Genomic DNA, 13,648 nt, shown 5'->3' on the forward strand with positions numbered 1-13,648 from the left:
ATCATGTGTAATTGTTCACACACACACAAATATTTATACAGTGGTGATCAGAAGCACTGGAATAAGCAAGCCTAGGCAAATGAAAGAACTGTTCACACAGGATAGCAACAAGAAAACCGTATGTGCTAATCCCAAAGCAAATGTGGATAAAGGATATGTCAAATAATTGATGTTTAGATAATCAGCCACAATGGTGGATGCAGAATGGCTGAAGTATGAAAGAAATGCTAAATTTCAGATTTAAATATATTCTATTGGCACCAAAACAGTTCTTCCTATGACCACTAGATTGGATGTTTTTGATAAAAAATATCCAAGAACAAACATCGAATGTCATCAAACACTGTTGCGCATTTAACATTCTCCAAAATCATGTACAATATTGTGGTAGTTCTCCATACCCTCCACAGACAAGAGTAGCAAGTGACCTACTTTTGCTGTTGATTCAAAGGACAGCATTCCAAAAACAATCCCCACGTCAAATTTAGCAAGCTCACGGAACATTTCAGCTTCCATTTCTTAAACAGAAAGACTCCATATGCCACATAGCAAACCATGTTTGAAACTGAAGGAACTTCCAAAAATTGTTTACAATATGGTATAAAGGTCCACTGTTGAATGGGGGGGGGGAGGTTCTGCTGGCCATACTCACTATCTTAGAAAAATCTACAAGTAGGTCTCGGGAATCTTGCTGCATAGCAGGACACATGACAAGATTCTTAAGGAAGTGTAATGAAATATACTGAAAAGCAGCTACAATTTGCACCTGAAGTGGCAAAATTAGCTGTTGCAGATTCATGAGATTACCATCTCTTCTTAAAAAGTTACCAGCCTCAATCTTAAAAGCTTTGGGGATTTATTTTCACTTTTCTATCAACCTTCAGTTCTCAAACACTAAAACAACAAAAAAACCTTTACTTATTTCATGAAATCCAGTAGAAAGGGCACTTTACAGCTTACCCCCAAGAGCAGCAAAACCAGGATCAATGTGTAAAGGATTCCAGTCCCCACTAAGCCGATATAAAGCAGCCTATGCAGCAAGAAAAACAAGACAAGTAAAGTTAGCAGAGATTAGAATAACCCTACAGTTTTATGATGTTAGTTACTACCATAAACTGTGTGACAAAGCACACCACTGGTTTTCCACTAAAACACTGGGGGTCAATTTCAGCCACGTTCCCTGCCAAGGGAGGCAGGCTGAATGGAGATACAGAAGCTGTAGACAGGCTTCTCATTGCCCTTATTATTCTGGTGTGGCACTTGTCCATTCACATGGAAGGAGAAAAAAGGAAAACAGCGGTTATGCCCTCTGGTGATGTCTCCGCATATGTGTGCTGTAATGCAAGCTTCAGCCAAGTGGAACCAGTAATAAGATGATTTCTACTAAACATGCCGAGAATTGCATCTGGACATGAGTTAATCTAAGTATTAAAGATACTAAAGGAAGAATTCAGTACACTAGGAAAAACATCATACAGGAAAAACTCGTTGATCAGAGTATTTTTTGGAGGGATCTTAATGATAGAAACAGAGGACCAAACTGCTGGTTAAGCGCCACAATTTTTTTAAATCAACTCTCTCTGCCATAATTATTTACTGAGATGACATAGATAACAAGCATATTTTTGTTATCCACCCTAATTTTTTCAACCATGAAAAATCTGCAGTTCACAGAGATGACATGGTCCTTTGAAGACAATTTGGGAGCTTCAGCTGATTCAATATGTAATGATTACGCTGCTAGCAGGTATCAGTTACAGGGACTACACCACATTTTAAATGACCTACTTGTGAAATACTTAATAACTTATTCCTACTACAGTGTCACCCTCATAAAGATTGGAGAGATAATCTGGACAGTGGGCAAGAACTGTGTGTCAGTAGCAAGTTCCGCAGACCAGTCACTCCCGCCTTCCCTCCTAACAACAGGTTTCATCTCCTCCTTGATACAGCACCATTAATACACTTTACAAGAAAAACAAATTTGTGGCCACTTAAGATGTTAAATTTAAAGGGGGGTGAGGAAGAAGGGAAAAGCAGGATTAACCAACAACGGAAGAATCAAAGAAGAATGTACAGTGTCCTACAGAACAGAGGTGTTTTATACATTATGTATAATGAACTGACAGATTGGGAGAACAGAATTCTTGACTGTAACACTTCAGCCTGCAGGTGAGGTATTGTTTCTTTGAATGAATGTCCCAGGTACAAATCTCCTAGCATGTACCCAGTTAAACCAAAGACAGAGAACACTATACTAAATCTTTCTTCCTAGCTTATTATGATTAAGGAATATTTTACAGTAGGGGGGACATTTTGAAATATAGCCACTACTTCCAACAGGCAGGTTGACGTGGTATAGCCCAGGATTCTACCCACAGCCTACCACTCCATTCTGCAGTGTACAGAATAGCTACCCAACCTGGTACTTGTGTTGAAAGACAGGAAAGAGAATTCCTGAATGACCTCAAAAGAACACAGGGAGAACGTGAAAGGTAAGCTCCTCACACTGGGGCTTCTCAGAGAGCAGAGGAAAAGCAGCAGCTTTCACTCTCCTGAAGTAACTCGTGCCCAAGGGCAAAGATTTCACACAGAAATGAAATCTTCAAGCACGCAGCTCAGACTGAGGACAAGAGCTGTGTGTTAGGGATTCATATATTACATTATTAGAGAAGGAGAAGCCGGAGGGATGCTTGCCATTTCCACACCAATAAATACTAAGCGGTTCATTCTTCGTCCAGTGTGTTCTGCCAAAGCAAGCATTTGAACCCGAGCCATCACAATAAGCATTTTATCTCCAATTGGAGAGGCGATAAACAGACACAAATGAGCAACTTGGGTAAGATTAACTATCATTGTTTCACACTAAGCATGCATTTAAATTTTTTGGCTAAGATACTGTTTAAAGTGTTCTAAATTAGATTATGGAAATGCACAATTACACAGCCAAGTCCTACCTGAGGCACTCTCTCTTTATCATGGTTTCTATTGGTGCTAGAAACTGCTGCTCTCAAAGATGATGATACTGACAAAGAGTAATCAGCAAGAGCTGAGCAAGATGTAACTTGGAGTTTATGGGAAAAGTCACAAAGGAGTATAAAATGAAGCAACCGTCTCATTAAACAAAAAAAGCTTTCAAGAATTCGAATTTACTGAAGATGCAGTTAAATGAAGATTATTATGCCTCTTGAATGATATACTTTTACTCCTTCAATTCTATTTAGATACCTGAAGGACTCTGTAAACTAGTTATTAGAAATACTTCAATGTGTATCCACTATTGCTAGTATGGCTATTGGTTAAACAATGGATGAGTTTTTGGATGTGGCTGGACAGATAACTTCATAGAAAATGTATGATACTTTGAGGCACGGGAGAGGTAAAACAGCATTTACAACTATACGCTTTTTAAAAATCTGTATGACTCGTGTTGAATTTGCATGTTGTGAAATTCTTTACCCTTTCACTGCTTTGATGTAAACATTTCAGCATTCTTTGAAATATGCACGTCACACACCCTCTGTCATTTACTATTAAAAGTCTGGCGTGTTAACATTTGCACAAGGACAAATTCAGTAGTAATGAGATCCTGCTATTCAATCATATTTATAAAATTTCTAGCCTACTGCTTTCTTTCAAAGAAAAAGGAGAGGGGGGAGAAGCAGCACACTTGAAGCATGATGAGTGATTTTCTGGAAATAAAACTAGTTGTTATCCTAATGGTCTTTGGATGGTTTCCCTCTGATTTTCTTTTACAGCTCTGTTTTTGCATTTCTCTACACCTAAAGGCATGATCTGGCCACAGCGATCCATGCTCTGATTAAATCCCGGTTAGATCAAGGTAATGCACTCCACTTGGGGCCACCTTTGAAAACGGTCCAGAAGTGTCAGCTAGTCCAAAATGCAGCAGTCAGACTACTGTTAGAAGCTGGATAAAGGGATCCTATCTCGCTGGTGCTGAAGGAATCTGCAGTGATTGCTCATTTGTTTCTGGGCATAATTTAAAGCGCTGGTTCTTAACTTTAAAGCCCTATGGCCTGGGGCCATGTGAAGGGCAGCCTTCTCCTGTACTGTCCACCCCCACCCCCAGTTGAGATCTTCCTCTCAAGCTCTACTCTCTATGCACCTCTGTCAGAGATGAGGCGGGTGCCAACCAGACACGGGGTTTTTTTTAGCAGTGGTGCCTCACCTGTGGAACACTCTTCCCCTTGAAGCTTGCCTGGTAACTTCACTCCATTGGGTAAACAAATGTTTTTATAATTTGTAATTAATCTTTAAACAACATTTTTATAGTGTGCTTTTATCCTGCACACTATTCAATTCGCTTTAAGCTGCTGAGTAATTTATGTCTTTATGCTCTGGCTAGATTTATTTAACATTTAATGGCTTATTATGTATTATTTTGTAAGCTGCCTTGGGCAGGCCCCCTGGAGAGGTCACACATTTTCTAAGTAAACATCAACATGTATTTGTATTATCAGAATTTCACACACACACACACACTTACTTCTTATTGGTTTATCTTTTAGATACATTTTGCACCCAAATGTATCTAAGGATATCACCGCATTTCCACATACAGAGCCCCCCTTCCAAAAAAAACCCTGAGATGTGATGGACTGAGCAACAGTGACTTGCTCAAAGCCACCCAACAAACTAATGGCTGAGCAGGCAAAGTCCATCAGTTCCTGCTGTCCAAGCCCCAAACTCCACCTACTATTTCATCTGACTCTTTAGATCTAATTAAGTACCTCACAGATAGGGTACAGATAGAGCTCTCCTACTTTTACAACTGATCTCCAGCCGGTAGAGATCAGATCACCTGGAGAAAATGGCTGCTTTGGCAACTGGATTCTGTGGCACTGAAATTCCTCCCCTCCCCAAACCCCGCCTCCTCAGGCTCTGCCCCAAAAACCTCCCGCTGGCGGCAAGGAGGGACCTGGCAAACCTACTCTCAGAACAGAAAAGGGAGCCTGGCTTCCCACAGTTCATTTAAAATCCGTATAGTTAGATTTCACATACTCAGATTCAAATGATTCCATTGTCTTAACAGCTTTGGCCTGCAACAAGAACGGGTGTTCCATCTATCACAACCAAATTAGTTAAACCATATTGATGGATTTATTGACAACAAATAAGGATCTTTGTGAAGTTTTACATACTGTCTTTCAATGATCTTTATAGCTGCCACATATTGTAGGCTAGTGGACCTGTAAGCGTACATATCACAGATGGGCGGGATGAGGACAGCTGCTTGCCCACAAGGCTACGTGGTAAGTTTGTAACTGAGGTGGGAAAGCGTACATTGCAAGTACCTTTACTAGGTTCCACATTTCACTGAATTCAGTGGGATTTGTATCCAAGTCAATGTGTAACTGTGCTATAGCACAGCTACAAATAAGAGAACTGAAAGTACTTGGTACACAAATGAAAAAGTTTAAAACTGCCTTTCATTACACTCTGAACCATCACTGCCTGAAAGCATGCAGGCTTATCCGACTTCAAAGTTCCTTCAGTTTTAAGTGGCTCTTGCTGTATATAGCAAGAACTTTGTTATGAGACAGACAGGCAGACGGATGGGTATTAAAGACCAAGCTAGACATTATGTCTGCCATGAGTTGGGCTGGGTTCTCTGATCCATTTTACAGACAGATATGACACTGGGGAACTAACATTACTAAGCTTTCTTGGGTGCAGTTTGTCTTTGGAATGTGGCAGGAGGAGAACGAGCGTTGGCCTTCTTACCGTGAAGGCTCCTTCTGCTCTGAGGTCCGGATGACATCTTCTAAAGTGGGTTATTTCAGTCACATACTCTGGGAGGCAGGAACAAAGATCTTCCTGTCTATTTCCTCGTGAGGGAAATAGCCCCCCCTCCTCTTCAGTTCAATACTTCCCAAGCTATTAATGTACAGGAAGGAAGCATGATAGAACAGAAGACCATAGAGTACATGTAGAGGATACGTCAGTACAGGACTCTAATATGGAAAAAACATAGATATATGTGGTAGGATGTAACTGGCCAGTCAACGGACAAGGCAACAAGATAACAGTAACTTTTTTTTTTTTTAATAAGAATAGCCGAACATGAGAATAGTGGAAAAGTTTCCACCTGGGTGGGCAAGACGCCCTCTGGACCTCAGAGCAGAAGGAGCCTTCATGGTAAGTAGGCCAAGGCTCATTCTCGCTCTGAAGATGGAGGGCATCTTCTAAAGTGGGACCTACAAAAGCTAAGTCCCTGCCTGGGTGGGTTCAGAATCTTCCTCTATGGACTAAAGGACCTGCCTTCCAAAGGCGGCATCTGCGGAGGCATAGTCATTTAACTTGTAATGGCGGACGAAGGAGGATAAGGAAGTCCAAGTAGCTGCCTTACAGATTTCTTCCACTGATGCCTGGCGGTCAAAGGCTGCGGAAGTTGTTGCACTCCTGGTGGAATGAGCTGTAATGGCCTTAGGAGCTGCAGATAATTAAACAGGCAGTCTGTAAACACTTAGAAAGAAATGCTGTGATCACTGACAGTCAACATGGGTTTCTTAAAAACAGGTCATGCCAAACTAATCTCAAAGCTTTTTTTGATAGAGTGACAAGTATGGTAGATGAAGGGAATGCTGTAGATGTAGTGTACCTTGATTTCAGTAAAGCCTTTGATAAAGTCCCCAATAATCTTCTTGAAGCAAAGCTAGTAAAATGTGGGCTGGACACTGCTACTGTTAGATGGATTGGTAATTGGTTGACCAACCGAACCCAAAGAGTGCTCATTAACGGCAGAACTTCATCCTGGAGAGGAGTGACCAGTGGGTTGCCACAGGGGTCTGTCCTGGGACTGGTATTATTTAATATTTTTATAAATGACTTGGATGATGGAATAGAGGACATGATAATTAAATTTGCAGATGACACCAAGTTGAGAGGGGTAGTTACTACCCCAGACGACAGGGTCAGAGTTCAGAATGACCTTGATAGACTGGAGAGCTAGGCCATAAACAATAAAATGGATTTCAATAGGGAGAAGTGTAAGGTACTTCACCAAGGCAGGAACAACATAAGGCACAGGTAGAAGATGGGAGATAGTTGGCTTGGCAACAGTACATGTGAAAGAGATCTGGGAGTCTTAGATCTGGACCACAAACTGAATATGAGTCAACAGTGTGATATGGCGGCTAAGAAGGCAAATTCAATTCTGGGCTGCATCAATAGGAGTATTGTGTCTAGATCAAGGGAAGTAATACTACCACTGTATTCTGCACTGATCAGACCTCACTTGGAATACTGTGTCCAGTTTTGGGCTCCACAATTTAAGAAGGATGTTGACAAGTTGGAGCGTGTCCAGAGGAGAGCGACCAGAATGGTCAAAGGTCTGGAACTTATGCCCTATGAGGAGAGATTTAAGGAGCTGGGTTTATTTAGTCAGGAGAAGAGAAGGTTAAGGGGTGACATGATAGCCATGTTTAAATATTTGAAGGGATGCCATGTTAATGAGAGAACTAGCTTGTTCTCGGTTGCTTCAGAGACTAGGACATGGAATAATGGATTTAAACTAAGAGAAAAGCGATTCCACCTAAACATTAGGAAGAACTTTCTGACTGCGAGGGCGGTTCGATGGTGGAATGCGCTGCCTCGGGCGGGGGTGGTGGTGGTGGAGTCCCCGTCTTTGGAGGTCTTTAAGCAGAGGTTGGATGTCCATCTGTCAGGAGAGCTTTGTTTGTGGGATTATCCATGTCCTAGTGAGATTATTCTGTGTCCTAGTCTCTGAAGCAACCGAGAACAAGCTAGTTCCCTCATTAACATGGCATCCTTTCAAATATTTAAACATGGCTATCATGTCACCCCCTAAACAAACCCAGCTCCTTAAGTCTCTCCTCACAGGGCATAGATTCCAGACCTTTGACCATTCTGGTCGCTCTCCTCTGGACATGCTCCAACTTGTCAACATCTTCATCTGAGTATTGATGGGGGGGGGGAGTTGCTATTGGAAATCTTCTGTCATGTCCCTGGAGTAGGAGGCCTTCAGGGCAGCCTTAGTGGGTCAGTTGTTCTGGGGTTTTAAGTCCCAGGGATCGGCCACACCAGGTGCATCTCTAGCTCGCAGAGGGGGAGGGGATGAAGGGGCATTCCCCTGGGAGCACCCCCTGGATAGATTGGGCGAAGGCAGCTGGAGAGACTGCAGGCCCTCTAAAAATGTCCCTCTAACAAGGCCAGCCAGTTAAGATCTAAGGGACTATAGTAAATCAACCGGAAGGGGGAGGGGTACGTTACCCTTCGTTGACTCCAGGCTGGTTGTAGGCATTGGGGGAGACCCCTATAAAAACCTGTCCTGCCTCAGAGATTTTTAAAAAATTGTTGTTTTTATGATGTTGTGCTGTTGTGTACAACTTAAATTGGAAGCTACCTTGGGTTCTGCTGGGCAAGGGAAAGGCAAGGCAGAAGCATTTGAAGATTAATAAACTGAAAGTTGTTTTAAAAACAAAACGTCACGTACTACAGAAAGAAGCAAAAGAGCTGGGTTGAGTTTTCTACCCCTTTTCATTCTTACGAAGGAAAGACTCCTATGTTTTGTTCAAGAATGAACTCAGCGGGAGGCCAAAAGCTTCATGTAAGGGAAAAGAACAGGGGCCATATGGTTCTCTGGAGAGTTCGCAGCATTTTGCCATCGTCCTGCAATCACTATGTTGGCTCAAGGACACTTCTGAGAGTGGTCCAAAATGGAATTAGCTCTGCCCGCTTTGGGAGTAATCCCAGTAAGATTATCTGTTAGATTAACAAACAACAGTGCAGTGAATTAAGGCCAGCCCTCTTGTGTAACTCTAAAACCCCCTGGAAGGGCATTTGAGGTAGCATAGGAAGGAAAAGGAAGATAAAAGCATGCCTGAAGCATCCAACTAAGAGAATTTACCTGTGAATAAACACTGAAAGCGCTAGTAAAGCAAAATGAACACTGCAACAGATTTATAGCCTTTTCACAATAAGATAAAAGATTTTTTTAAAGCTCCAGACATTTTTACACAGTAATTTCCTCCAATTTGATGAAATTCTGCTTACACACAGGAGAAAGAACAGTATGCTGCCCTTATGGGGGTAACATTAGAAGTCCCTAAGCTTGCAAGGGAACTGGGAAGCTCTGAATGATAGGCCTATGGCTGAGGACAGCTACGGTTTCCATCTTGGCTGGCCTCCCTCACTTCCCTCTTTTATCCTACCTAGTTTATATTGTTTTGATATACCTACCCCTATTCCTTATTCCTCCCCTATTGAGGCTGATTCCTTCCTTTATTTCTCCTTTTGGTTTGGCACCCACCACTGGAATGATTAAGGGCGCCATTAGAATTTAGAATTTTTAAAACGTTGAGAATTTTTAACTGAAATTGTGATGTGATGTTTTAAATTGTTATAATATGTTGAGAACTGTCCTGAGCTGGGGTGTTGCTGGGGAGGGCAGGATATAAATCAATAAATACATAAAACAATACATAAATAAAACTTCACCCACACCCCACCCACCCACACAAAGTTTGCTGGCACATTATGCTTTCCTGCCTGGATTTTACAGTTGGCTCAGATACATTGTTAATGTGGCATAGTTGTTGTTTTTAAAAATTTTATTTTAATTCGCAAAATATGAATTGCTTTTAGTTGCTGCTTTGTTGATTTAGATAACATATTCTTGCCAGCTGTTTTATAATGATTTTAAAAGGTTTTTTAATTGCTTTCATTATACCTAACTAAGTGTATTTGTTGAAAGATAATACAAAGGTATGTTAGATGAAAAACAAACTATAAGAATTGGCATTTTTTATTCATTAACCAAGAATAGAAGTACATATTTGGTTGGAGAATTCACAAATGAGACTGCAGCATTAGCTGGACAAAACAGGAAATTGTTAGCAATGTGATGCAAAGGAACAAAACTATAAAATGCAAACCACAGTTGAAAGTGATTCTCATTCAAATCTAATTTTATCACTATCTGTTATATCCACTTCTAACACTGCAAGTTCTTGGGAGAAGGTTAACAACTGAAGTTCATTAAAAAATTCAAATCTCATCCTTAGGAGAAATAAGAAAATATAAGAGCCATTTATTACAACAAGTCAGTATTTAAGTATTTTGTATTTAAGAGGTGCCAAATGGTTGTATGCGATCATTTCCTCTTTACTGTAGATCAACACTCAACAGTGGTTTTTTTCCTGTTGCCCTCTGGTGAAAGATGTTTCTGAATATGGGCTTAGGGGAAGGGTTAATAGTAAAAAAAAATCAATCAGACATGTGTCAGAGAATGCATTTTTCAATAGCTTGATTAATCCTTTGGTGGAATCATTCTTAGTTCATTGATTTAAAACATCAATTTCATAACTGGCAGGAAAGAGTAATGAGATGATACTCTAAAGCTCTATAGCCATACATAATATCCCCTGGGAGGCTCAAATTGACTGATTCAGCTCTCCACAAACAATTTAAATGCTTTTGGACTCATTCTGATCTTCTGTCAACATCTTCATTTTATTCTGAGATTTGTGGAAGCAAACACAGTAAGTAGTGCTCACTTTATGAAGTAGTAATAGGAACAGAGGCGTGTGTGTTCTTGCTCCTTTACAACTGAACATTTCTTTCTCAGTTTTTTTTAAGGTTATGGAGATATGCAGAAACAAAAGAAAATTAATCCAACTTGATTAGCCCATAAGTAGACCGGATCCTAAATGCAATCGATAGTGCACCAGAAGAAAAAACAGGTATTCTGTAGACAAGTGATGGCACAGAAAATATGCATAGAGGATTCAAAATGACAGACAGGCTCCATGGCGGAACTTCAAAATAACTGTACTGAGCACAATTCCAAGCTATCCAGCAGAGACGTTAATTTACTGCTGACACCTTTTTAGCCCACTCTTGCTCCATGGAGCTCAAGGGGGTTGTGGGGGATATTCCCCTTCTATATTCAAAATAACCAGCAAGATAGGTTAGGTTGAGAGACAGTCCAAGGTCCTGTCCAAGGTCACCAAGAGTGCTTTGTGACAGAGCAAGCAATTGAACCGGGGTCTCCTCCAAAGTAAGTCCAACACTATCACTGGTTATTTTGTGGCACAAACTGTTAATCATTTTTATTACACAAACTGTATATTTTTGTACTTTTTCAGCGACAGTCTCAACAGTTTCCTTTTATAAATAAATACAGATCTTACTGCTTTATCTATTGAGGAACCAAAGATCAAAAACAACAACTGCAGAAGGTCTTCTTCCTTAGAGCCTGTGTTTTCTGACAATCACCAAGGGACAATTCATACACCAGTCACTTACTAGTAGTTTGTTTTCTGTCTACTAAAATAATGTCTTCCTTTCGGATAAGCTACCCAAAAAAGATGTGTACAGAAATAATTACAGCAAGCATTCACTGTATGCACATATAAAAGGCAAAGCACCGGGTCATTCCTGACCCATGGGGTGACGTCACATCCCGACGTTTACTAGGCAGACGTTTACGGGGTGGTTTGCCAGTGCCTTCCCCAGTCATCTTCCCTTTACCCCCAGCAAGCTGGGTACTCATTTGACCGACCTCGGAATGATGGAAGGCTGAGTCAACCTTGAGCTGGCTACCTGAAACCAACTTCCGTTGGGATCGAACTCAGGTCGAGAGCAGAACTTGGACTGCAGTACTGCAGCTTACCACTCTGCGCCACGGGGCTCATTGTACATGTACATATGCACATATACCTATTTGTTTAAGGCATTTTAAACTCACCTTTCTTTTACAAGGACTTAAAGTAGATTTGAACTTCTTTTTAAGAAGAGGGGTAGCTATATCAGTCTATTGTCGCAAAACAAAACAGAAGACCAGTGGCACCTTAAAGACTGACAACATTTGTTCCCATATGAGCTTACATTAAAATAAAATACAAACCAGGATACACTGGACAAAATAAAAATTAACAACCTGCATATACAGTAAATATGCATAAGAAACCTCAAATCCAGCCATGAACAGTTCACAATTAACTAGCTTCCAGACCACAAAATAACTACCCCTCCAATGGAAAGGCTCTTTTAAATACCTGTGTCTTGCACTGCTTCTAGAATGATAGCACTCTCAGGAAGCCCTTTCCACGGGGTGGGAGGCCTCTCAAAGAGAGCTCTGGCACAGGCAAAGCCATCTTAGCTGGTCTATATATTGGCAACACAGGAGTATAGGTGGAAGAAAGTCCTGCAAATGTGTGTGCCCTAAGCCAAGAAGGGCTTTAGCCAGCACCTTGAACTGAACCTCAATAGAGTACTAATGTAGTAGTCTCAATGCTGGTGTGATATGTGAGTTAAGGCAGACTCCAGATAGTAAACGTGCAATGGCATTTTTACCACTTGAAGTTTCTCAATTGTTGTCAAGAAAAGCCTCACAAAGCGTTTGTTGCAACGGTTTAGCCTCAAGGTTACTGTAACATGGGCAGTATGATCCAAGGAATACTTGGCGGAGTCCAAATACTTTCTTTTTTTTTTATAATTTTTTTATTGTTTTTATAATAAAACATAGACAAAAAGAAAAAAAATTAACAATACATTCATAAAAGAAAAAAAGAAAAAGAAAAAAAAATACATTTTCAGCGCACAACTTATCCACTAATACAATATTTAATACATTAAGTTCCATCGTGCCCTGAATCCAAATCCCAACCACCCACCACAGTGCCCTTCACCAATGGACTTCCGATGGAGTGTTATGACCTTACCAAATAAAATATTTATGATTATTATATTTAAAATCATATTATACTATAGTTCGTTAACTATACTTTTAAAATCCGTTTTTGCCACTTTATCCCAATATGCGGTAGCCTTTGACCAAGTAAATTTAAATTCCTCCATGTCTTTAACATGTAAAGAAGCTGTAATTTTGGCCAACCGCATATACATCCATAGTTTTTCTCTCCATTCTTTAATTGAAGGTTTATTTGCTTGCTTCCATTTTTTTGCAATTATAAGTCTCGCAGCAGCAAAACTATATTGACATATGACTCTGTCACCTTTATCTAAATCTTTATTTGAAATTCCCAATAAGCAGAAGGCGGGGTCTCTCTTAATTGTTGACTTAATCAAATTATTAGTTTCATTCAAAACTAATCTCCAAAACCTCCTTATTTTTTTACAAAACCACCAAACATGCATATATGTACCTATTTCTGTACCACATTTCCAACATAATGCTTCATCTTCTTTCTTCATTTTACTTAACAATACTGGAGTTATATGCCATCTATAGAACATTTTATACAGGTTCTCTCTTATTTCATTTGAGATGGTAAACTTAAATTCTTTTTTCCATAAATTTTCCCAAATATCCAAATCTATATTATAACCTAACTCTCTCATCCACTTCAACATCGTCGGTTTAATCCTTTCTTGTTCTAAATTTATTTCTATAAGTAATTTATATACCCTCCCTATCAATCCTTTATTCCCCTTAGAGAGTATAATCTCAAATTCCGATTTAGTTTGATTAAAACCCAGTTTATTATCTTTATTAAAAACATCTCTTAATTTATAATACATAAACCAGTCTTTAATCTGCAGTTCTTCTTTTGATTTCAATACCCATGTGCCTTCTCTATATTCTAACATTTCTCTATAATTATTACCGTCCAAATTTAAGTGTTTACCCCTTCTCAAAAAT

The 13,648-nt window shown here is 40.0% G+C and overlaps 1 protein-coding gene across 1 annotated transcript in view; it reads right to left on the reverse strand.

Annotated features, from left to right (window-relative positions):
- Nucleotides 1-13,648, reverse strand: part of HSD17B4 (hydroxysteroid 17-beta dehydrogenase 4) — a 74,339-nt gene that overhangs the window by 14,391 nt on the left and 46,300 nt on the right. Inside the window, exon 18 of the mRNA XM_056848474.1 lies at nt 961-1,030. Coding sequence (XP_056704452.1) covers nt 961-1,030 — 70 coding nt within the window. The remainder of the gene's footprint in view (nt 1-960; nt 1,031-13,648) is intronic.

This window comes from Euleptes europaea, chromosome 4, assembly GCF_029931775.1.
Source record: "Euleptes europaea isolate rEulEur1 chromosome 4, rEulEur1.hap1, whole genome shotgun sequence".
NCBI classification, from domain to species: domain Eukaryota; kingdom Metazoa; phylum Chordata; class Lepidosauria; order Squamata; family Sphaerodactylidae; genus Euleptes; species Euleptes europaea.